The following is a 24,622-nucleotide window of genomic DNA, read 5'->3' on the forward strand; positions in this document are numbered from 1 at the left end:
GTGGAGCTGGAGTTGGGGGAGGAGAGGGACCAGCTGTGGCGCCTTGATGTGGGACTGTTGGCGGATGAGGGGGTGTGTGGGCGGGTGTGGGGGTGTATTGAAAGATACTTGGAGGCCAACGACAATGGGGAGGTGCAGGTGGGGGTAGTTTGGGAGGCTTTGAAGGCAGTAATCAGGGGAGAGCTAATCTCCATTAGGGCCCACAGGGAGAATAGAGAGGGGAGGGACAGGGAGAGGTTGGTGGGGGAGATTTTAAGGGTGGGCAGGAGGTATGCAGAGGCCACGGAGGAGGGGCTACTTAGGGAGCAACGGAACCTCCAGACGGAATTCGACCTGTTGACCACAGGGAAAGCAGAGGCACAGTGGAGGAAAGCGCAGGGAGCAGCGTATGAGTATGGGGAGAAGGCGAGTCGGATGCTGGCACATCAGCTTCGTAAGAGGGAGGAGCGAGGGAGATTGATGGAATCAAGGATAGAGGGGGGAGTACAGTGCGGAGTGCGGTGAGAATAAACGAGGTATTTAGGGACTTCTATGGGGATCTGTACAGGTCTGAGCCTCCAGCGGGGGAGGAGGGGATGCGATGATTCCTGGATCAGCTGAGGTTCCCGAGGGTGGAGGAGGAGGTGGTGGCTGGTTTGGGGGCGCCGATTGGGCTGGAGGAGCTGGTTAAAGGATTGGGGAGCATGCAGGCGGGGCAGGCCCCGGGGCCGGATGGGTTCCGGTTGAATTCTACAGGAAATACGTGGACCTGCTGGGCCCGTGGCTAGTGAGGACTTTTAATAAGGCGAGGGATGGGGGGACCTTGCCCCTGACAATGACCAGGGCGCTGATTTCTTTGACCTTGAAGTGGGACAAGGATTCATTGCAATGTGGGTCGTATAGACCGATCTCGCTCCTCAATGTTGACGCTAAGTTGCTGGCGAAGGTGCTGGCTACGAGAATTGAGTACTGTGTCCCGGGGGTGATTCATGAGGACCAGATGGGATTTGTGAAGGGTAGACAGCTAAATACAAATGTGCAGAGGCTCCTCGGTGGAGGGGGAAGCGGAGGTAGTGGCAGCTATGGACGCGGAGAAGGCCTTTGATCGGGTGGAGTGGGAGTATCTTTGGGAAGTGTTGCGGAGATTTGGGTTCGGGGAGGGGTCCATCAGTTGGGTCAGGCTGCTATATAGAGCCCCAGTGGCGAGTGTGGCTACGAACCGGCGGAGGTCGGAGTTCTTTCGGCTGTACCGGGGGACGAGGCAGGGGTGCCCCCTATCCCCCTTGTTGTTTGCACTGTCAATTGAGCCGCTGGCCATGGCACTGAGGGAATCTAGGAAATGGAGGGGATTGGTCCGGGGGGAGAGGAACACCGGGTGTCGTTGTATGCCGATGACCTGTTGTTGTATGTTGCGGATCCAGTGGAGGGGATAGCGGAGGTCATGCGGATCCTTAGGGAGTTTGGGGACTTTTCGGGGTATAAACTCAACGTAGGGAAGAGTGAGCTCTTTGTGGTGCATTCAGGGGACCAAGGAAGGGGGATAGATGAGCTACCGCTGAAGAGGGTGGAAAGGAGCTTTTGGTACCTACGGATCCAAGTAGCTAGGAGCTGGGGGGCCCTGCAGAAGCTCAATTTGATGCGGTTGGTGAAGCAGATCGAGGAGGATTTTAAAAGATGGGATATGCTGCCACTCTCACTAGCGGGTAGGATGCAGTCGGTCAAAATGACGGTCCATAAGACCATAAGACATAGGAGCGGAAGTAAGGCCATTCGGCCCATCGAGTCCACTCCACCATTCAATCATGGCTGATTTCAACTCCATTTACCCGCTCTCTCTCCATAGCCCTTAATTCCTCGAGAAATCAAGAATTTATCAACTTCTGTCTTAAAGACACTCAACGTCCCGGCCTCCACCGCCCTCTGTGGCAATGAATTCCACAGACCCACCACTTTCTGGCTGAAGAAATTTCTCCTCATCTCTGTTCTAAAGTGACTCCCTTTTATTCTAAGGCTGTGCCCCCGGGTCCTAGTCTCCCCTGCTAATGGAAACAACTTCCCTACGTCCACCCTATCTAAGCCATTCATTATCTTGTAAGTTTCTATTAGATCTCCCCTCAACCTCCTAAACTCCAATGAATATAATCCCAGGATCCTCAGACGTTCATCGTATGTTAGGCCTACCATTCCTGGGATCATCCGTGTGAATCTCCGCTGGACCCGCTCCAGTGCCAGTATGTCCTTCCTGAGGTGTGGGGCCCAAAATTGTTCACAGTATTCTAAATGGGGCCTAACTAATGCTTTATAAAGCTTCAGAAGTACATCCCTGCTTTTATATTCCAAGCCTCTTGAGATGAATGACAACATTGCATTTGCTTTCTTAATTACGGACTCAACCTGCAAGTTTACCTTTAGAGAATCCTGGACTAGGACTCCCAAGTCCCTTTGCATTATGAATTTTGTCACCGTTTAGAAAATAGTCCATGCCTCTATTCTTTTTTCCAAAGTGCAAGACCTCGCACTTGCCCACGTTGAAATTCAGCAGCCATTTCTTGGACCACTCTCCTAAACTGTCTAAATCTTTCTGCAGCCTCCCCACCTCCTCCATACTACCTGCCCCTCCACCTATCTTTGTATCATCGGCAAACTTAGCCAGAATGCCCCCAGTCCCGTCATCTAGATCGTTAATATATAAAGAGAACAGCTGTGACCCCAACACTGAACCCTGCGGGACACCACTCGTCACCGGTTGCCATTCTGAAAAAGAACCTTTTATCCCAACTCTCTGCCTTCTGCCTGACAGCCAATCGTCAATCCATGTTAGTACCTTGCCTCGAATACCATGGGCCCTTATTTTACTCAGCAGTCTCCCATGAGGCACCTTATCAAAGGCCTTTTGGAAGTCAAGATAGATAACATCCATTGGCTCTCCTTGGTTTAACCTATTTGTTATCTCTTCAAAGAACTCTAACAGGTTTGTCAGGCACGACCTTCACTTACTAAATCCATGCTGACTTGTCCTAATCCGACCCTGCACTTCCAAGAACTTAGAAATCTCATCCTTAACAATGGATTCTAGAATCTTGCCAACAACCGAGGTTAGGCTAATTGGCCTATAATTTTCCATCTTTTTCCTTGTTCTCTTCTTGAACAGGGGGGTTACAACAGCGATTTTCCAATCCTCTGGGACTTTCCCTGACTCCAGTGACTTTTGAAAGATCATAACTAACGCCTCCACTATTTCTTCAGCTATCTCCTTTAGAACTCTAGGATGTAGCCCATCTGGGCCTGGAGATTTATCAATTTTTAGACCTCTTAGTTTCTCTAGCACTTTCTCCTTTGTGATGGCTACCATATTCAACTCTGCCCCCTGACTCTCCTAAATTGTTGGGATATTACTCATGTCTTCTACTGTGAAGACTGACGCAAAGTACTTATTTAGTTCCTCAGCTATTTCCTTGTCTCCCATCACTAGATTACCAGAGGCCCAATGTCTACTTTTGCCTCCCGTTTGTTTTTAATGTATTTAAAGAAACTTTTACTATCATTCCTTTTTTTTTAAAAATATGTTTTATTGAAATTTTTTCGAACAAAATTTTTTTCCCCTTACAGAACAAATATAACAGTAAAGAAAGTTTAACAATAAACAAATAGCTAATCAACATAGTAATCTAATCATTTAACATAAACTTCCAACCCCCCCCCCTCCCCCCTGGGTTGCTGCTGCTGGTCATCTATCTTCCCTCTAACATTCCTCTAGGTAGTCGAGGAATGGCTGCCACCGCCTGGTGAACCCTTGAGCCGATCCTCTCAGGGCAAACTTTATCCGCTCCAGTTTTATGAACCCCGCCATATCGTTTACCCAGGCCTCCAGTCCGGGGGGTTTCGCCTCCTTCCACATGAGTAGAATCCTACGCCGGGCTACTAGGGATGCAAAGGCCACAACGTCGCCCTCTTTCGCCTCCTGCACTCCCGGCTCATCCGCAACTCCAAATAGAGCTAGCCCCCAGCCTGGTTTGACCCGGGCCTTCACCACTTTAGAAATCACTCCCGTCACTCCCTTCCATTACCCCTCCAGTGCCGGGCACGACCAAAACATATGTGCGTGGTTTGCCGGGCTTCCGCTGCACCTCCCACACTTGTCCTCCACTCCAAAGAATCTGCTCAGTCTTGCTCCCGTTATGTGTGCTCTATGAAGCACCTTGAATTGAATCAGGCTAAGCCTGGCGCATGAGGAAGAGGAGTTTACCCTGCTTAGGGCATCAGCCCACATACCCTCCTCTATCTCCTCCCCTAGCTCTTCTTCCCACTTTCCTTTCAGTTCGCCCACCAACTCCTCCCCCTCTTCCCTCATCTCTCGGTATATCTCTGACACCTTGCCCTCTCCGACCCACACCCCCGAAAGCACTCTGTCCTGAATCCCCTGTACCGGGAGCAGCGGAAATTCCCTCACCTGTTGTCTAGTGAACGCCCTCACCTGCATATATCTAAGGAAGTTTCCCCGGGGCAACTTATACTTTTCCTCCAATGCTCCCAAGCTCGCAAACGTCCCATCTATAAATAAATCTCCCACCCTCCTAATTCCCAACTGGTGCCAGCTCTGAAATCCTCCATCCATTCTTCCTGGGGCAAACCTATGGTTGTTCCTGATTGGGGACCCCACCAGGGCTCCCCGCACACCTCTCTGTCGCCTCCATTGTCCCCAGATAGTCAATGTTACCGCCACCACCGGGTTCGTGGTAAACCTTTTTGGTGAGAACGGTAGCGGCGCCATCACCAGCGCCTCTAAGCTCGTCCCTTTACAGGACTTTCTCTCCAGTCTTTTCCACGCCGCTCCCTCTCCCTCCATCATCCATTTACGAATCATCGCCACATTGGCGGCCCAATAGTAGTCGCCCAAATTCGGTAGCGCCAATCCTCCTCTGTCCCTGCTACGTTGTAGGAACCCCCTCCTTACCCTCGGGACTTTCCCTGCCCACACGAAGCTCGTGATGCTCCTGTCTATTTTTTTGAAAAAGGTCTTAGTGATTAGTATAGGGAGACATTGAAATACAAATAAGAACCTCGGGAGGACCATCATCTTAATTGCCTGCACTCTGCCCGCCAACGACAGAGGCTGCATGTCCCACCTCTTGAAGTCCTCCTCCATTTGTTCTACCAATCGTGTCAGATTAAGTCTGTGCAAGGTTCCCCAGCTCCTAGCGATCTGAATCCCCAGGTATCGGAGGTTTCTTTCCACTTTCCTTAGAGGCAGGCCTTCTATCTCTCTACTCTGGTCCCCTGGGTGTATCACAAATAGTTCACTCTTCCCCATGTTAAGCCTATATCCCGAGAAATCTCCGAACTCCCTCAACATCCGCATAACCTCTATCATCCCCCCCGCTGGGTCCGACACATACAACAGTAGGTCATCCGCATATAGCGAGACTCGGTGTTCTTCTCCCCCTCTAATCACCCCTCTCCATTTCCTGGTGTCTCTCAACGCCATGGCCAAAGGTTCAATTGCCAACGCGAACAACAGTGGAGACAGCGGGCATCCCTGTCTTGTTCCCCTATATAATCGGAAATACTCCGATCTTTGCCGACCCATGACTACACTTGCCGTTGGGGCCCCATAAAGAAGTTTGACCCAGCTAATAAACCCGTTCCCGAACCCAAACCTCCTTAACACCTCCCATAAATACTCCCACTCCATCCTATCAAATGCCTTCTCTGCATCCATTGCCGCCACTATCTCTGCCTCCCCCTCCACTGGGGGCATCATTATCACCCCTAATAGTCGTCGCACGTTAACATTCAGTTGTCTCCCTTTTACGAACCCTGTCTGGTCTTCGTGCACCACCCCCGGGACACAGTCCTCTATCCTCGATGCCAGTACTTTTGCCAGCAATTTGGCGTCCACATTCAATAATGAAATAGGTCTATAGGACCCGCACTCAAACGGATCTTTATCCCTCTTCAAAATTAGCGATATCGTCGCCTCCGACATTGTCGGGGGTAAAGTCCCTCCTTCCCTGGCCTCATTGAACGTCCTCACCAACAACGGGGCCAACAAGTCCACATATTTTCTATAAAATTCCACCGGGAACCCGTCTGGTCCCGGAGCCTTCCCTGCTTGCATGTTCCCCAGCCCCTTAATAACCTCGTCCACCCCAATCGGTGCCCCACATGCCTTCCACCTCCTGCTCCTCCACCCTCGGGAACCTCAATTGGTCCAGGAACTGCCGCATCCCCTCCTCTCCCTCCGGGGGTTGGGACCTATACAGTCCCTCATAAAAGGTCTTGAACACCTCATTTATCTTCCCTGCTCTTTTCCCTGCAGGAGCCCTGCACCGTGGCTCCCTTTTCGTCTCTAATTCCCCCTATCTCCCTCGCCGCTGTCCTCTTTCGCAACTGATGAGCCAGCAGGCGACTAGCCTTTTCCCCATATTCATACCTCCTCCCCTGTGCCTTCCTCCACAGCACCTCCGCCTTTCTGGTGGTCAGGAGGTCAAACTCCGTCTGGAGTCGTCTCCTCTCCCTGTACAGTCCCTCCTCCGGAGTCTCTGCAAATTCCCTATCCACCCTTAGAATCTCCCCCAGTAATCTTTCCCTTTCCTTGGCCTCTGTTTTCCCTTTGTGGGCCCCAATGGAGATCAGCTCTCCTCTGACCACCGCTTTTAGTGCTTCCCATACCACTCCCACACGGACCTCCCCGTCGTCATTGACCTCCAGGTATCTCTCAATACACCCCCGCACTCTTCCACACACTCCCTCGTCCGCCATCAATCCCACATCTAATCGCCAGAGTGCTCTCTGCTCCCTTTCCTCTCCTAGTTCCAGGTCCACCCAGTGTGGGGCATGGTCCGAAACCGCTATGGCTGAATACTCAGCTTCTTCCACCCTTGAGATCAACGACCTTCCCAAAACAAAAAAATCTATCCGGGAGTACACTTTATGGACATGGGAGAAGAAGGAGAACTCCCTGGCCCTCGGTCTAAGAAATCGCCATGGATCCACTCCCCCCATTTGGTCCATAAACCCCTTGAGCACCTTGGCCGCTGCCGGCCTTCTTCCGGTCTTTGAGCTGGATCTATCTAGCCCTGGATCCAGCACGGTATTGAAGTCCCCTCCCAATATCAAGTTTCCTACCTCCAGGTCCGGTATACGACCCAGCATCTGTCTCATAAATCCCGCATCGTCCCAATTCGGGGCATATACATTAACCAACACGACCTCCATTCCCTCCAGCCTGCCACTCACCATTACATATCTACCTCCGCTATCTGCTACGATGTTCTTTGCTTCAAATGCTACCCGTTTCCCCACCAATATGGCCACCCCTCTATTCTTCGCATCTAGTCCTGAGTGGAACACCTGTCCCACCCATCCTTTCATTAACCTAACTTGGTCCGCCACCTTCAGGTGCGTCTCTTGGAGCATAGCCACGTGTGCCCTTAGTCCTTTCAAATGCGCGAGCACTCGGGCCCTTTTAATCGGTCCGTTCAGGCCTCTCACGTTCCACGTGATCAGCCTCACTAGGGGGCTACCTGCCCCCCTCCCGTGTCGACTAGCCATCATCTTCTCTAGGCCAGTCCCATATCCCGCCTCCGCGCTCCCACTCGCTCCCCAGGCGTCGCATTCCATCCCCGTCCACCCACTCTTTAGCCATTTCCTTTTTGATTTCTGCAGCAGCAACCCAGTTGTCCCCCCCCCCCCCCCCCGCCCGCTAGATCCCTTTCTAGCATGATTGCTCCCCCCATATTACTTCCGTAAGTCAGCTGACTCCAACTGACCCCGGCTACTCCTGCTCACTCCTTGACCCCCCCCGTGTGGGGAACTCCCATCCGCCTTGCGCCTGTCTTCCCGCCATAATCTTTCTGGCGCGGGAACATCCCTTTATCTGACTTTACTATCATTCCTAATGTTACTGGCTAGCCTACCTTCATAATTGATCCTCTCGTTCCTTATTTCTCTCTTTGTTATCCTCTGTTTGTTTTTGTAGCCTTCCCAATCTTCTGACTTCCCACTACTCTTTGCCACATTATAGGCTTTCTCTTTTGCTTTGATGCATTCCCTAACTTCCTTTGTCAGCCATGGCTGCCTAATCCCCCCTCTGATAACCTTTCTTTTCTTTGGGATGAACCTCTGTACTGTGTCCTCAATTACTCCCAGAAACTCCTGCCATTGCTGTTCTACTGTTTTTCCCACTAGGCTCTGCTCCCAGTCGATTTTCGTCAGTTCCTCCCTCATGCCCCTGTAGTTACCTTTATTTAACTGTAACACCTTTACATCTGATTCTACCTTCTTTCTTTCAAATTGGAGATTGAATTCTACCATATTATGATCACTGCCTCCTAAGTGTTCCCTTACTTTAAGATCTTTAATCAAGTCTGGCTCATTACCTAACACTAAGTCCAGAATGCCCTGTTCTCTCGTGGGCTCCATCACAAGCTGTTCCAAAAAGCCCTCCTGTAAACATTCAATTAATTCCCTTTCCTTGGGTCCACTGGCAGCATTATTTACCCAGTCCACCTGCATATTGAAGTCCCCCATGATCACTGTGACCTTGCCTTTCTGACATGCGCTTTCTATTTCGTGGTGCATTTTGTGCCCCTGGTCCTGACCACGGTTAGGAGGCCTGTACATAACTCCCATTATGGTTTTTTTGCCTTTGTGGTTCCTCAACTCTACCCACACAGACTCCACATCATCTGACCCTATGTCGTTTAGTGCTATTGATTTAATTTCATTCCTAATTAACAAGGCAACCCCGCCCCCTCTGCCCACCTCTCTGTCTTTTCGATAGGTTGTGAATCCCTGGATGTTTAAATGCCAGTCCTGAACCCCCTGCAACCACGTCTCTGTGATGCCTACCACATCATACCTGCCAGTCACAATCTGGGCCACAAGCTCATCTACCTTGTTCCGTACACTGCGCGCATTTAAATATAGCACCTTTAATTCTCTATTGACCGTCCCTTTTTGTTTTCTTAGTGTGGTGGACCTTGGTTTACTGAGCCTTTCCATACACTGTGTCATATTTTGTGGGATGGGGACTATCGTAACCTCTCCTGAGTTCTGTCTTTTCGTGCTTTTTTGTATTCCTAAGCAGCTACGCTTCCCACTGATTACTTCACCTCTTGGTTCCCTGACTTTCCCTTCCCCCCCCAATCTCTAGTTTAAAGTCCTATTGACCACCCTATTTACTCTTTTCGCCAGAATACTCGTCCCAGCTCGGTTCAGGTGGAGACCATCCCAACGATATAGGTCCCCCCTGTCCCAAAACTGATGCCAGTGTCCCATGAAAAGGAACCCCTCTTTCCCACACCACTCTTTCAGCCACGTGTTAACTTCCCTTATTCTTGCCTCCCTATGCCAATTTGCACGTGGCTCGGGCAGTAATCCGGACATTATGACCCTTGAGGACCTGTTTTTTAATTTGAATCCTAGCTCTTTATAATCTCTAAACAGGTCCTCTTTTCTAGACTTGCCTATGTTGTTGGTACCGACATGGACCACAACAACTGGATCCACCCCCTCCCTCTCCAGTATCCTTTCAAGCCGGTCAGAGATGTCCCGCACCCTAGCACCGGGCAGGCAACATACCATGCGGGACTCTTTATCCTGCTCACAAAGGATACTATCTATCCCCCTGATAATAGAATCCCCTACAACTACAACTTGCCTATTTACTCCCTCCCCTTGAATGGCCTGCTGAACCATGGTGCCTTGGTCAGCTGACTCATCCTTCCTGCAGCTCTGTTCGCCATCCACACAGGAAGCAAGTGCCTCATACTTGTTGGACAGGGTCAAGGGCTGAGGCTCCTGAGTTCCTGACTGCTGGTTCCCTTTACCTGCCTGACTTGCAGCCACACCCTGCTGTCCCTGGCCACTGGCAGGATTTAAACTACTTACTCTGACAGGTGTGATTGCCTCCTGAGCTTTCTCTTTGTGTTCCAGTGCCTTCCCATTTTGATCCCCAAGGCCTTTTTCAAACGGGTAAACAGGAGCATCATGGGATTTCACCCGAGGGTGAAGAGAGTGTTTCTGGAACGTAGCAGGGACAGGGCGGGGGGCTGGCTCTGCAGAATTTGTGTGGCTATTATTGGGCTGCCAATGTGGAGATGATCCGTAAGTGGGTAATGGAGGGAGCGGGGGTGGCGTGGAAGAGGCTAGAGATGGCGTCCTGTGTGGGCACGAGCCTGGGGGCGCTGGTGACGGCACCGCTGCCGCTCTCGCCAACAAGGTACACCACGAGTCCGGTGGTGGCGGCGATGCTGAAAATCTGGGGGCAGTGGAGGCAACACAGGGGTGCGGTGGGAGCCTCGGTTTGGTCACCGATTCGGGAGAATCATCGATTCGGCCCGGGAAGGATGGGTGGTGGGTTTCAGAGCTGGCATCGGGCAGGGATTAGAAGAATGGGGGACCTGTTCATCGATGGGATGTTTGCGAGCCTAGGGGCGCTGGAGGAGAAGTTTGGGCTACCCCCGGGAAACGCTTTCAGGTACATGCAAGTGAGGGCGTTTGTGAGGCGGCAGGTGAGGGAATTCCCGCTGCTTCCGGCACGTGGGATTCAGGACAGGGTGATTTCGGGGGTATGGGTTGGAGAAGGCAAGGTTTCGGCGATTTACCAGGAGCTGAAGGAAGAGGAGGAGGCTGCAGTGGAGGAGTTAAAGGGCAAGTGGGAGGAGGAGCTTGGGGAGGAGATAGATGAGGGTCTGTGGGCTGATTCCCTGAGTAGGGTTAATTCTTCCTCCTCTTGCGCCAGGCTCAGCCTAATACAGTTTAAAGTTACTCACTGAGTGCATATGACAGGGGCGAAGTTGAGTAGGTTCTTTGGCGTGGAGGACAGATGTGGGAGGAGCTCGGGGAGCCCGGCAAATCACGTCCATATGTTCTGGTCGTGCCTGGTGCTGGATGGGTTTTGGAGGGATGTTGCGAGGATTATGTCCAAGGTGGTGAACGCCCGGGTCAAGCCGAGCTGGGGATTGGCATTATATGGGGTATCGGACGAGCCGGGGGAGCAGGAGGCGAAAGAGGCCGGTATTCTGGCCTTTGCGTCCTGGTAGCCCGGCGGAGGATTTTGCTACTATGGAAAGATGTGAAGCCCCCTAGTGTGGAAGCTTGGATCAATGACATGGCAGGGTTCATTAAGCTGGAGAGGATAAAGTTTGCCTTGCGAGGGTCTGTGCAAGGGTTCTCCAGGCGGTGGCAACCGTTCCTAGACTATCTCGCGGAGCGTTAGGAGGAGGTCAGCAGCAGCAGCAGCCCAGGGGTGGCGGGGGGGGAGGGGGGAGGGGGAGGGGGAGGGGGGGGTTCTTTTGGGGTGGCGTTTGGGTGAAGGTGTTTTTCCCCCCCTATTTTGTGTTTTTAAATGTTATATGGGGGGTTATTGTATGTGGGGGAAATCCAATGTATAATTTCTGATTGTTGTGTTTTTGCTTCTTTTTTCTTGTTGGAGGGGGGTTGTTGAAAATTTGTTGGAAAATTTGAATAAATATATATTTTTTAAAAAGATAACAAAAACTACCTCTGACTAGACAAAAAGGTAATATCCCCAGATCAGTTCCCCTCCCTGGAGGGTTAACCGGAAAACATCCACTCTTTTCTCCAGGTTCAGTTTGTATCCCAAAAAGGAGCCAAAGCTCCTGAGTAGCTTCATTATTTCATCCATAGAGAAGACTGGGTCCGTAATATATAGAAGCAGGCCATTGGCATATAGGGACACCCTATGCTCCCTCCCCCTCTATTTACCCGAGGATCTCAGTGCTCGGCTTACGTTTAATCGCTGGGGCAAGCCAGAGTGGTGACAGGGCAACCTTGCCTAGTTCCCCCACTTAATGAGAAATATCCCGAGCTCAAAGCATTAGTACGTATACTGGTCATAGGGGGACTATATAGCAGCTGAATCCATGAATTGAACTTTTCTCCAAGACTAAACCTCTCCAAGACCTCAAACCTGTCAAACACATTTTCCATGTCCAGAGACACAATCACTTCTGGTTCGGAAGTTGGAGAGGAGGAAGACAACATTCAATAGTCACTGCAACCATTAGCCGATAACTGCCGGCCTTTAATGAAACCTGTCTGGCTATCTGCTGCCACCTCCGGGACGCATGGTTCCAAGCGCAGCGCTGACGCCTTAGCTATCAATTTGACGTCAACATTCAGGAAAGAAATGGGTCTATAAGAATCACACTCACTGGAATTTTTGTCATTTTTCAAAAAGAAGGGACAGGCAAGCCTTGGGGAGCATGGGTGACAAGGACCCTCGTGACAAGGAATCATTAGTCATGTCCATATCAATGGCGTTAACCTATTGTAAAATTCAATGGGAAACCCATCATATTGAGGGGCCTTACCTGACTGCATCGATCCAATGCCCTTCAGAACTTCCTCTGGACTTAACAGGGTCCCCCGCCCCTTTCTCTCCACCGTCGGAAAGGACAACCCATCCAAAAACGCCGATATGAGCAAATTATCCTCCAGGGGCTCTGATTTATAGAGGTGTTTGTAAAAGGACTTAAAAACCCCATTGATTTCATTTGGGGTGGAAAGCAGACTGCTGTCCAGGCTTTTGATTTGTATAATCTCTCGGCAAGCCTTAACTGGTGAGCTAGAAGGCGGCTGGCCTTTTCCCCATCCTCATTTGAAAAAAACCTCTTGTGCGCCTTGAGTTGGTTCACCACCTTCCCATTGGACAGCAAATCAAACTGGGTATGGAGCTGCTTCCAGGGGCTGGTTTAGCACACTGGGCTAAATAGCTGGGTTGTAATGCAGAACAAGGCAGCAGCGCGGGTTCAGTTTCCCTCCCAGCCTCCCCGAACAGGCGCTGGAATGTGGAGACTAGGGGCTTTTCACAGTAACTTCACTGAAGCCTACTTGTGACAATAAGCAATTATTATTATTATATTATTATTATCCCTATTTGCAAGTAACTCCAGGGTGGGGGTCAGACGAATATTGACAATCCATCTCGAGGAGCGCGTCTACCCTCAACGTCCTTTTTAAATTAGCTTTAATGAAGATTACCTCTTCCCCCCCCCCCCCGCCCTCCCTTACAACCGGTTTAAGGGCTTCCCACAATGTGAAGGAAGAGACAGAGTCATTCCTATTAAATCTGATGTACTCCTCAATGGTCTTGGTCATGAGCTCACACTTCATCCAAGTTTGGTGCGTAAATATTTGGAAGAACCACCAACGTGTCCTCTAGAGATCCACTGACCATTGCGAACCTGCGATTGGGATCCGCTATGGTGTCAGTGGCTGAGGTAAGGGTTAGTCTACTGACTAACATCACCGTATCTCGGGCCCGTCCATCAAAGCCTGAATGAAACACTTGCTCACCCACCCCTTTCACAATTTAGTCTGATCCTTTACCTGCAGATGGGTCTCCTGCAAAAACACCACATCCCCACTTCTTTAGGTTAGCAAAATTGCTTGTCCTTTTTACTGGACCACCCAACCCCCTTACGTTCCAGGTAAGCAACTGAATTGGGGGCCTACCACCCACTCCCTCATCTCTGAGATATTCATTTCCTTCTCAAGAAAAACGGCCTACCCGAAATGGCCTCCAAATCCACCCACAAAGTAAGACAAAGTGAATCTCATAATCACCATCAGCAAATTAGCACTTCCTGCCACCCCCCATTTAACACTTGTCTCACAAATTCATATTTATACCCAATAAAAGACCAAGAACCCCCTCCAACCCCTAACTATTTACAGATACTAAGCGCGTTGAACTGCAAGAGACTGGCTCGACAGCTGTAGCTCTTTTTCACCACCCCCCATCTCGCTCCCATTAATCAGTAGAATTTTAATACTAGTCATGCAGTCCCCCTCCAGGATAGAGAAGAAAAAACAAAATGTTATCGCCAGCTCTTACAATAAGATAGGTCTCTCAATACCAATACCCCCACAAGAGTAACACCAACTACATTACAAAAGACAAGCAAGAACAACCCTTTTCATAGGAGTCAACACCTCCACCCCCCAGTAATTAAGCAAAAATCCCGCAAGAGAGGAATAAAAAGAATTTCATCCTCAAATAACGGCAATTGTATATATAGGATACCTAAATATTCCTCCCAACTCAGTGGGTAAAGGCCAAACAAAACAGCATCAATTTGAACTGAGTCCAAGCTTCTAGATGAAGGCACCTGCCTCCTCTGGTGTGTGGAAGCAGAAGTCCCTTGACTCGTACGTGACCTGCAACCTCGCCAGGTACACTCCCTCGAAACAAATTCCTTTCCTGTACAAGGCGGCCTTAATCTTGTTGAAGGCCGCCCACTCCCTCACCAGCTCAACTCCCATGTCCTGATATATTTGCACGGAATTGCCTTCCCACCTCCAATCCTGATGATCCTTGGCCCATTTCAGGACCCACTCTTTCTCCTGAAAACTGTGTGTGTGTGTACTATTATCCCACGTGGCAGCTCATTCAGTCGGGGTTTTTGCCGAAGGGTCCGGTGGGCTCTATCCAATTCCGGAGAGGCCATGGATTCACCCTCCTCCATCATTTTCCTGAACATTCGAGCAAGGTATGCAGTTGGGTTCAAACCTTCAACTCCCTCTGGCAACCCCACGACTCTAAGCTCCTGCCTTCTAGCTCGGTTTTTGAGACCGTCGGTTTTGCAACTGTCCCAGGTTTGATTCCCGGCTTGGGTCACTGTCTGTGCAGAGTCTGCACATTCTCCCTGTGCCTGCGTGGGTTTCCTCCGGGTGCTCCAGTTTCCTCCCACAAGTCCCGAAAGATGTACTTGTTAGGTGAATTGGACATTCTGAATTCTCCCTCAGTGTACACGTAGTGTGGCGACTGGGGTATTTTTACAGTAACTTCACTGCAGTGTTAATGTAAGCCTACTTGTGACAATAATAAAGATTATTATTATTATTTGGCCTTCAGCCTCCTGTTTTCAGCCAACACTGATATTTCAGCTTCTAGTGAGGCAAGCTGTCCCTCATGGTTTGTCAGTGTCTTTTCCATACTCTCAATCACTTTACCAAATTTTTTAACTGACTCCGCAGTTTTTTCAAGTTTCTCCTGGACAGGGCCCAGGCATTCCTTAAAAGACTTGCATCATTTTTTGCATATCCGCATTCACTGCTTCTCAAAGTGGGCATCAAATTCTTTATTTAGCATGATGGTCAGCATGCCTGCAGTAATTGTGGAGGACACCATCACCGACGCAGCCTTCGCCATTTTGTCCATGAGGGAGCTGGTCAATACCTATGAATCCGTTGAAGAATGTCATTCATTGGATTGCTTGTTTTCATTTTTCTTCATTGTGATGGATTAGGGATCCTTTGCAATCAGTAAGAAGCGCTTTGGTGAGAGAATATACCTCTCAAAAATGGGTGAAAAGGCTCCAAAAAACAGGTCCTCAAGGGAGCTGCTATGTGCACACGGCATGTGATGTCACAGGAAGCCCAAGATTTAATTGATACTTGAGGGGACTGCTGCATGCTCAATAATGTGGAGTCGAGAGTGCTTCTGACCCCACCTAAAAACACATGTGTTGCTGCTGGCCTCAGCTTCCCCATCTTGCTGCAAGTACCTTTCCCACCCACCTTCCTCATTGCCACCTCTACTCTGTTCTCCATCTCCCCCCAATTGCAACCTCACCCCATCCCTAAACAGATTGTCTTAGTGCCTCTTTCTAAGGTACTGGATTTTTAGCACATATTTATAGTACTTCCTACTTTTCATTATGATGTTTCCCATTAATTTCTTATCAGACTAATCTATCAGCAGACGTTCCCATTATCTCATCACTCAGCCTTGGGTATGGTCTTCAGTTTCCCCTTATCACCTTCTTGACCTGTTCAGCAATTAATGTAGGGAAGCCCAGGAGCTATCTTGGCCAAGGATCTCATCATGCCAATCGTGTATTATTCCTTGTGTCTGAATAAAGATCGTAGTCTTACAGTTGAAGTAGATGCTTTATTTGTATGAGTTTGTTCTCTCTCCAGCGCTTATACTATGTTGCACCTGAGCTGTCTGTCTGTGTCCTGCTCACCAGCTGCCGTTCCTGTGCAGAGTGACCTGACTTCCTGTTTGTCTATATATTGTTATGGGCCAGGGTTTAGAGAACCCCAAAGTGTATCATGGAGTTCACCTGACCCACAACTTTTAATAGTTTGTGGTATGGGGAGCACACGGCCCACTCTACAGGCGTGGTACAGCAGAAATGAACATCTTAGCATCCATTAATTCAAATACAACCCCCAAAGACTACAACACTTAAGTAAACCTTTAAGCTTTCCTTTTTAACATCCATACAACTTAAAAACAAAACCTTTATCAGAAGCACATCAGGTTAAAGTCACGACTGAAAACATTTATAATTCTGAATTCACCAAATGATCAAGAGATAGTCTTTTTATGGCCGAGAGAACAGCAGTACACCTGCTTGGTCTGGCTTCAGCTACAAAACTGAAAACGAAACTAAAACACACCCTGCAGCCTGCTCAAAAACGAAAGTAAAAAGCTGACAGACAGCCCAGCTCCACCCACTCTCTGACATCACTGCAGTAGTAAACACCCATTTTTTAAAGGTACTCTCACTACAGATATTTATAGACACACCCATTTATAAACACCCATTTCTTGAAGGTACTCTCACATGACAATATATATACATCTCTGGTGCTCCCTGTTGTGGTTACTTAGTTGTAGTGTATTTACATTAAACCCTTGTGTATATACAGTGATGCATATCACTACATCCCCCCCTTTTTTCTGTACTTTGTTAAAGAAAATTGTACAAAACAGGTAGATAAATGATGATATGTATAAGTTGTGATGATATTGATGATTATACAATGCCAATTAATATTTATGAGCCCAATCTTAATAAAAATAATTTATGAGTCCGAACGTTGTGAATTTGTTCAGTTGAGTTTTTCTTTTCTGTTGTTGACGTGGTGATATTGATATTGTAATTTCTTTGTGAATGTCGTCAGTGTTCTTGTTTTTAAGTTAGCAACAAATTATCACAAGGTGTTCGAATGGTCAAACCACTGATGTTGACTGACGTGGACTTTTTTCTGTGCTTGTGGTATTGATTTAGTGTGTCATCTGCCTTGAAAGCTGGTGTGCTTGTTTGTTCTGGAGTTAGGGCAGCACGGTAGCATTGTGGATAGCACAATTGCTTCACAGCTCCAGGGTCCCAGGTTCGATTCTGGCTTGGGTCACTGTCTGTGCGGAGTCTGCACATCCTCCCCGTGTGTGCGTGGGTTTCCTCCGGGTGCTCCGGTTTCCTCCCACAGTCCAAAGATGTGCAGGTTAGGTGGATTGGCCATGATAAAAATTGCCCTTCGTGTCCAAAAAAATTGCCCTTAGTGTTGGGTGGAGTTACTGGGTTATGGGGATAGGGTGGAGGTGTTGACCTTGGGTAGGGTGCTCTTTCCAAGAGCCGGTGCAGACTCGATGGGCCGAATGGCCTCCTTCTGCACCGGAAATTCTATGATTCTATGAAATGTGAATTAATGAGATTTGTTGTCATGCCATGGTATGTTTGTACTCTTGTCATTGTTTTGGAGTGTGCTGTTGCATTGTCCTTCATGTGCAGAGTTGTACCATGTTGTACAGGTCGTTGTTTCATTGTTGTTGTTTCTATCATTTCTATCGTTTCTGTCTTTGTTGTTTTTGTCGTGCTTGTTGTTTCTGTTTTTGTTGTTCTTGTTGTTTTTGTCATGCTTGTTGTTGCCGTTGTTGTCTTTATTATGCTTCTTGTTGTTGTTTTTGTTGTTCTTGTAGTTTTTGTTGTACTTGTAGTTTTTGTTGTTGTGCTTCTTGTTGTTTTTGTTGTTGCTGTTGTTGTTCTTGTTTCTGTTGTGCTTCTTATGCTTTTTGTTGTTCTTGCTGCGCTCAATGACTGTTCCGTGTGTATAATTTAAGTCATTCTCAAATTTATTGGTGTCAGTGTCCTTTGAGCGTTTCTTCTTGAGGACTGTGAGAATGATCTGATGTTGCATTGATCTTGCTGACATCAGTCATTTGTGGTGGATTTGAGTCCTCTTCTTTGCTTCCTTGGTGCTCCTCTTCTGGAGTTATTTTTGGTTCATTTGAATCATCTTTGGTTTCTTGGTGCTCCTCTTCTGGAATCAAAATCTTCAAGATTTCATTTTCTTGTGGGTAGTGTAGAGTAGATGAGGTTTCAATTGATGCGGTCTCACTAGACTCATGAGTGGTTGTGCTTTGATTGTCAAGTTATTTTGTACAGACGAGCTGAGATCTGTCAGTCTCGCTGTGATCTTGCACACCTTGTATGAGAATTGTGATTTCTTCACCACTTGTCTCACATACAGTGGGTAGATTTACATTGTCTTCTTGTTGATTATGTGAGCTTGGTAGACTTTCATAGTCTGCTTCTGGTTGCTCAGATAAGGTTGATAGACCTTCATGGTCTTGTTCATTATGGATTTCGCTCTGGAGTCTTTAGTTGCTTCCATTTTGGAGTCTATCAACGAGGTCTCTGGAGGCTTGCGTCGCTCTCTGTGTGGAATATTTCATCGCTCTCTGTGTGAAGTTGTGCAGTGTTTTCTCTGTGGAGTCGATCTGTGCTCTCTCAACGGAGTCATTCAGTACTCGCAGTGTGGCATCGTTTTCTTTTTTGGTATGTGACAGGTTGCTGTCATCCAATGTATCGATGATCTGCCATTGCATCATGGTATTGGATTCATCTACCATGAGTTGAGTCGTGTTGAACTTTTCAACCGTGGCGCTGATGCTTTTATGATCATCATATCCGAATAACTCAGCCATGTCTGAGTAGTATTTTACGATAAACAAATCATCTTTTTTTGTTTTGGATGTGTTATTGTGCTCTTCATGTTCAATGAACAAATCATCTTCTTTGGTTTCAGATTTGTCATTATGCTCTTCATGTTCAATGTTCAATGAACAAATCATCTTCTTTTGTTTCGGATTTGTCATTGTGCTCTTCCCTTTGGGTGGTGCAAATTGCATTTTCCAGGATGCTGCAAAAGTTATTTTCAACTGCTGGTAGAAGTTCAGGCAATGCTGTACCTTTTGAGGTTGAATTATTTTGGTTTTGTAGGTTTAAAACTCTTATTTTTAATTTTTGAGCAGTGTTGCTTTAAGTGGGCATGGTCTGAGTCATCTGACATCATGACGCTCGTGATGTAAAGCGTAGGAATCGATTGCGCATGCGTAAATTGATTTTTTTTTTTTACTGTGCGCTTTTTTGTGTACTGCGCATGCGTGGCTTGCGCATGCACAGATCCCTCTTCGAACTGTGCGCTCTTTTTGTTCAACTGCGCAGCTTGCGCATGCACAGACCGATCTGAATCAACATCTTTTTTCAATTGCGCTTCGCGGCTGCGGTTTCCTGCGCATGCGCAGACCCAGATTTGAGTCTTTTGTTCCCCGGGCAGTTTAAAATATGCTCAGACGCCATTTTAACTTCTTCAGACCCGTGGAAAATAACTTATTTTTTCTTGTTAAAAACTTAAGGTTATTTGTTTCTTGTGATCTGCACTTGTCAATCGCAATTTCCAACGTTAAACCTTTCTGTTCTGATAATGATTGTTTGAGTTTCGCATCATTCATTCCCTGTGCAACTTTGTCTCCAAGCATTGAATGTCTTAAAGCAGCATTGTTACTGGTGTTGCAGTGATGGTCAAATTTTTGAAGTATTACTTCTAATTTGGTGTTGTCTTCACCTTTCAAGTAATTAAAGCAGTTATAGATTTCTCCAGCTTCATGTCCTGCAAGTAGCAGTGCTATTTTCATTTCTTCTGAAGCCATGCTCAACTCATTAGCTACGATATATAGTTCGAACGTTTGTTTACAAATTTTCCATCTATGACTTAAATTATCGGTTTTTTCAGCTGCGGTGCAGTTCCAATGAGTTTCATCAACTTAGCGAAGTATCCCCATGTTCTTCTGTTTCAGATCTTGCTTTGTCTGCATCTTGTGTAACCTTCTAGTAAGCATTCTGAAGTCTCCTGGTACCATGTATTATTCCTTGTGTCTGAATAAAGCTTGTAGTCTTACAGTTGAAGTAGATGCTTTATTTGTATGAGTTCATTCTCTCTCCAGCGCTTATACTATGTTACATCTGAGCTGCCTGTCTGTGGCTGCTGACCAGCTGCCGTTCCTGTGAAGAGTGTTCTGACTTCCTGGGTGAGATTCTGCGACCCCCCGCCAGGTTGGAGAATCGCCGGGGGCTGGCGTGAATCCCGCCCCCGCCGGTTGCCGAATTCTCCACCACCAGATATTCGACGGGGGCGGGAATCGCGCCGCGCCGGTTGGCGGGCCCCCACCCACGATTCTCCGGCCCGGATGGGCCGAAGTCCCGCCGCTAAAATGCCTGTCCCGCCGGCGTAGATTAAACCACCTACCTTACCGGCGGGACAAGGCAGCGCAGGCGGGCTCCGGGGTCCTGGGGGGGGGCGTTGGGCGATCTGACCCCGGGGGGGTGCCCCCACGGTGGCCTGGCCCGCGATCGGGGCCCACCGATCCGCGGCCGGGCCTGTGCCGTGGGGGCACTCTTTCCCTTCCACCTTCGCCACGGTCTCCACCATGGTGGAGGCGAAGAGACTCCCTCCACTGTGCATGCGCGGGAATGCCGTCAGCGGCCGCTGACGCTCCCGCGCATGCGCCGCCCAGAGATGTCATTTCCGCGCCAGCTGGCGGGGCACCAAAGGCCTTTTCCGCCAGCTGGCGGGGCGGAAATTCGTCCGGCGCCGGCATAGCCCCTTAAGGTTGGGGCTCGGCCCCCAAAGATGCGGAGCATTCCGCACCTTTGGGGCGGCGCGATGCCCGACTGATTTGCGCCGTTTTGGGCGCCAGTCGGCGGACATCGCGCCGTTTTCAGAGAATTTCGCATCCTGTTTGTCTATATATATTTATATACATCTCTGGTGCTCCCTCTAGAGGCTACTTAGTTGTAGTGTATCTATATTAACCCCTTGTCTATATACAGTGATGCATATCACTACATATAGTATTGGTTAAAATTCCCATCATGCTGAGAAAGGTCTCTCATAACGACTCTTGTCTACTTTTAACTACATTTGTCCACTTCAAAGCTGTTAATGTTTATCTTAATATCAAATTTTTATTTCAATTACTCCACTTTGACGTGAAACCTGACATGAGACAGTAGCTCTCCAGCTTGCAACCAGACATCACCTCAATGGTGCCCCATCAAAAGCTGCACAATTTTCCCTATTAATTCTGATTCTTTTTTTTGGAATGGCAAACTAAAATGGGTGGGCTAGGAAAGGTAGGTGGTCTTTTGCCCCTTAAGTTGTCTGGAGATGAAAGGTTTAAGAACGACTGCTTTACTGGAGTAAAATGTCCCAAGGCACTTCTCAGGAGCTTTATAAAACAAAATGTGACAGAGAAACAAAAGAGAATATTTGGACAGCGGGTCAAAAATATAAGATTTAAGGAGTGTCTTAAAGGACGAAAAAGAGAGGGGAGAGGTTTAGCAAGGGAAGTTCAGAACTTAGGGTTTTGACAGATGAAGGCATGGCTACTAATCTTGGACCTGTTAAAATTGGGGATTGTGAAAAGGCCAGAATTAGATAAACATAGGAATTGTGAGGCTGATAGGGAAACTGGACTAGCCATATAAATACTGTGACAACAAGATCACCTCCTGATCCCCAAAACATGTCCATGTTTTAACTGAGGAGTGCGATGGAATTGTCTGGATAAGTGCAGGTCTGACACTCAAAACGTTTGACTGACTTCTGGTGGAGACATGTAAAAGGGAGGTTGCTCTTTTGGTAGCTTCGGCTGGGATCCACATTTTTTAGCCATTTTAGCCCGTTTAATCGGGTGATTTTCGTGAGAAAATTTCCCCCATGCCTAATTTATGCCCGAAAGTAAGGGGAAAGAAACCAGAAAACCTTAAGTAGATATTCCTTCGACGAAGTCAGGAGCCTCCTGGAACTCCTCGATACCAAAGATGGCGACGGCAGCCATTGGCAGTCTCGATTACAACGGACATGCTCTCGGACGTGCTGGCTAAGGAATTTACTATTCACCTTGAGAAGCAGTAGAAGTTGTTCTCGGAGAGTTTACACAAGTCACTTGATGGTGGCATGGTAGCACAATGGTTAGCACTGTTAGCAGCATCAGGGACTCGGGTTTGATTCCTGGTTTGGGTCGCTGTCTGTGTGGAGTCTGCACGTTCTCCCCGTGTCTGCGTGGGTTTCCTCCGGGTGCTCCGGTGTCCTCCCACAAGTCCTGAAAGACAGGCTTGTTAGGTGAATTGGACATTCTGAATTCTCCCTCTGTGTACCCAAACATGCACTGTAGTGTGGCGACTGGGAGATTTTCACAGTAACTTCATTGCAGTGTTAATGTAAACCTACTTGTGACACTAATAAAGATTATTATTATCATTATTAGGAAGCATTGGGCCCGGTCCGGGTGGAGCTTGATAAAGCTGTCGGGATGATGAAAAACATGGTGAGATTCTGGAAGGTGCTGAGAAGGTACTCACAAGACATGATAAGCAGTTTGTGTAATTAGAGGCCGAGATAGCAGTGGTGGCCGAAGAAAATAGACAGTTGAAGGTGAAAGTCGACGACCAGGAAAATCGGTCAAGGAGGCAGAACCTCCGAGTTGTGGGGTTGCTGGAGGGTCTGAATTACACCAAATATATAGCACGGATGCTTTGGAAGATGGCGGGCGATAGTGGCTTTGGGAGAACCCTTGACTAAATTAGCTGCCTCATGTGATGATCATTAGGTTCCATGTTTTGGGGAGATGGAGGAGGTCCTGCAGTGGGCAAGGAGCACCGTGATATGGAATGGGAAGGAAGTCTGATAAGCATCCTCCAAACTTGTGACCTCCACACCCTGGAGAGACAAAGGCAACAAATGCATGGAAACACCAACACCTGCCAGTTCCTCTCCAAGTCACACACTACTGATTTTAAACTAAGTCGCCGTTTCTTCATTGTTATTGGGTCAGGATTTTGGAACTCCCTTCCCAACAGCACTGGGATATACCTACACCTCATGGACTGCAGTGATTCAAGAAGGCGGCTTGCCACTACCTTCTCTAGGGCAATTAGAGATGGGCAGTAATTGCTAGCTTAGCGAGCAACGCCCACATCCGTGAAAGAATAGAAAATAATTAGGCATATAGCCACTTTCTAACAGCTGACTATTTTTATCTTATCAACAGAATATGAATGCATAGAATAACAGCTGTAATGTATGGCTATCATAGAATCCCTACAATGCGGAAGGAGGCCAGCTGGCCCATCAATAATAATAATAATAATAATAATCACTTATTGTCACAAGTGGACTTCAATAAATTTACTGTGAAAAGCCCCTAGTCGCCACATTCCGGGGCCTGTTCGGGGAGGCCGGTACGGGAATTGAACCAGCGCTGCTGGCATGGTTCTGCATTACAAGCAGCTGTTTAGCCCACTGCGCTAAACCAGCCCCGTAAATCTGCACTGACTCTCCGAAAGAGCACCCCATCCAGGCCAGGCCCATTCCTGCTCCTTCTCCATAATCCCACCTAATCTTTGGACACTAAGGGACAATTTAGCATGGCCAATCCACCTAATCTCCCTCGGTGTACCCTAACAGGTACCGGAGTGTGGCGACTAGGGAATTTTCACAGTAACTTTATTGCAGTGTTAATGTAAGCCTACTTGTGACACTAATAAAGATTATTATTATTAATCTGAACACCTTTGGACTGTTGGAGGAAATCTGAAACCACGCAGACACTGGGAGAATGTGCAAACTCCACACAGTCACCCAAAGTTGGAATCAAACCCAAGTCCCTGGCACTGTGAGGCAGCCGTGCTAACAACTGTGCTGCCCGGGATAAAAATTGGCTTACCCTGATTTTTCAGCGCAGTAGGGATCATGATTTGTGATCTACCCAGGTTGGTTCCATTGGATTGGATTGGATTGTTTATTGTCACGTGTACCGAGGTACAGTGAAAAGTATTTTTCTGCGAGCAGCTCAAACAGATCATTTAGTAAATGGGAGGAAAAGGGAATAAAAGAAAATACATAATAGGGCAACACAAGGTACACAATGTAAATACATAGACACCGACATCAGGTGAAGCATACAGGAGTGTAGTATTAACCGTGTCAGTCCATAACAGGGTCGTTTAGGAATCTGGTAACAGCAGGTAAGAAGCTGTTTTTGAATCTGTTTGTGCATGTTCTCAGACTTTTGTATCTCCTGCCCGATGGAAGAAGTTGGAAGAGTGACTAAGCCGGGTGGAAGGGGTCTTTGATTATGCTGCCCGCTTTCCCCAGGCAGCTGGAGGTGTAGATGGAATCAATGGATGGGAGGCAGGTGTGTGTGATGGACTGGGCTGTGTTCATGACTCTCTGAAGTTATTTGCGGTCTTGGGCCGAGCAATTGCCATACCAGGCTATGATGCAGCCAGATAGGATGCTTTCTATGGTGCACCGGTAGAAGTTGGTAAGAATCAATGTGGACATGCCGAATTTCCTTAGTTTCCTGAGGAAGTATAGGTGCTGTTGTGCTTTCTTGGTGGTAGCGTCGAGGTGGGTGGACCAGGACAGATGTTTGGAGATGTGCACCCCTAGGAATTTGAAGCTGTCAACCATCTCCACCTCGGCCCCATTGATGCAGTCAGGGGTGTGTACAGTACTTTGCTTCCTGAAGTCA

General features: G+C 48.1%; 1 protein-coding gene across 3 annotated transcripts in view; it reads left to right on the forward strand.

The window, feature by feature from the left end:
- The window catches only part of tmem150c (transmembrane protein 150C), a 106,682-nt gene that overhangs the window by 31,722 nt on the left and 50,338 nt on the right, over positions 1-24,622 (forward strand). The window contains exon 1 of one of the 3 annotated variants that reach the window (XM_072497928.1): positions 22,381-22,440. The exons of the other annotated variants lie outside the window; for them this stretch is intronic. Within the exon in view, the coding sequence (XP_072354029.1) occupies positions 22,400-22,440 (41 nt within the window). The 5' untranslated portion in view covers positions 22,381-22,399. Of the gene's footprint in view, positions 1-22,380; positions 22,441-24,622 lie in introns of those variants that run through there. 3 annotated transcript variants of the gene reach the window in all.

Source organism: Scyliorhinus torazame, chromosome 3 (genome assembly GCF_047496885.1).
Source record: "Scyliorhinus torazame isolate Kashiwa2021f chromosome 3, sScyTor2.1, whole genome shotgun sequence".
In the NCBI taxonomy this organism is placed as follows: Eukaryota; Metazoa; Chordata; class Chondrichthyes; order Carcharhiniformes; family Scyliorhinidae; genus Scyliorhinus; species Scyliorhinus torazame.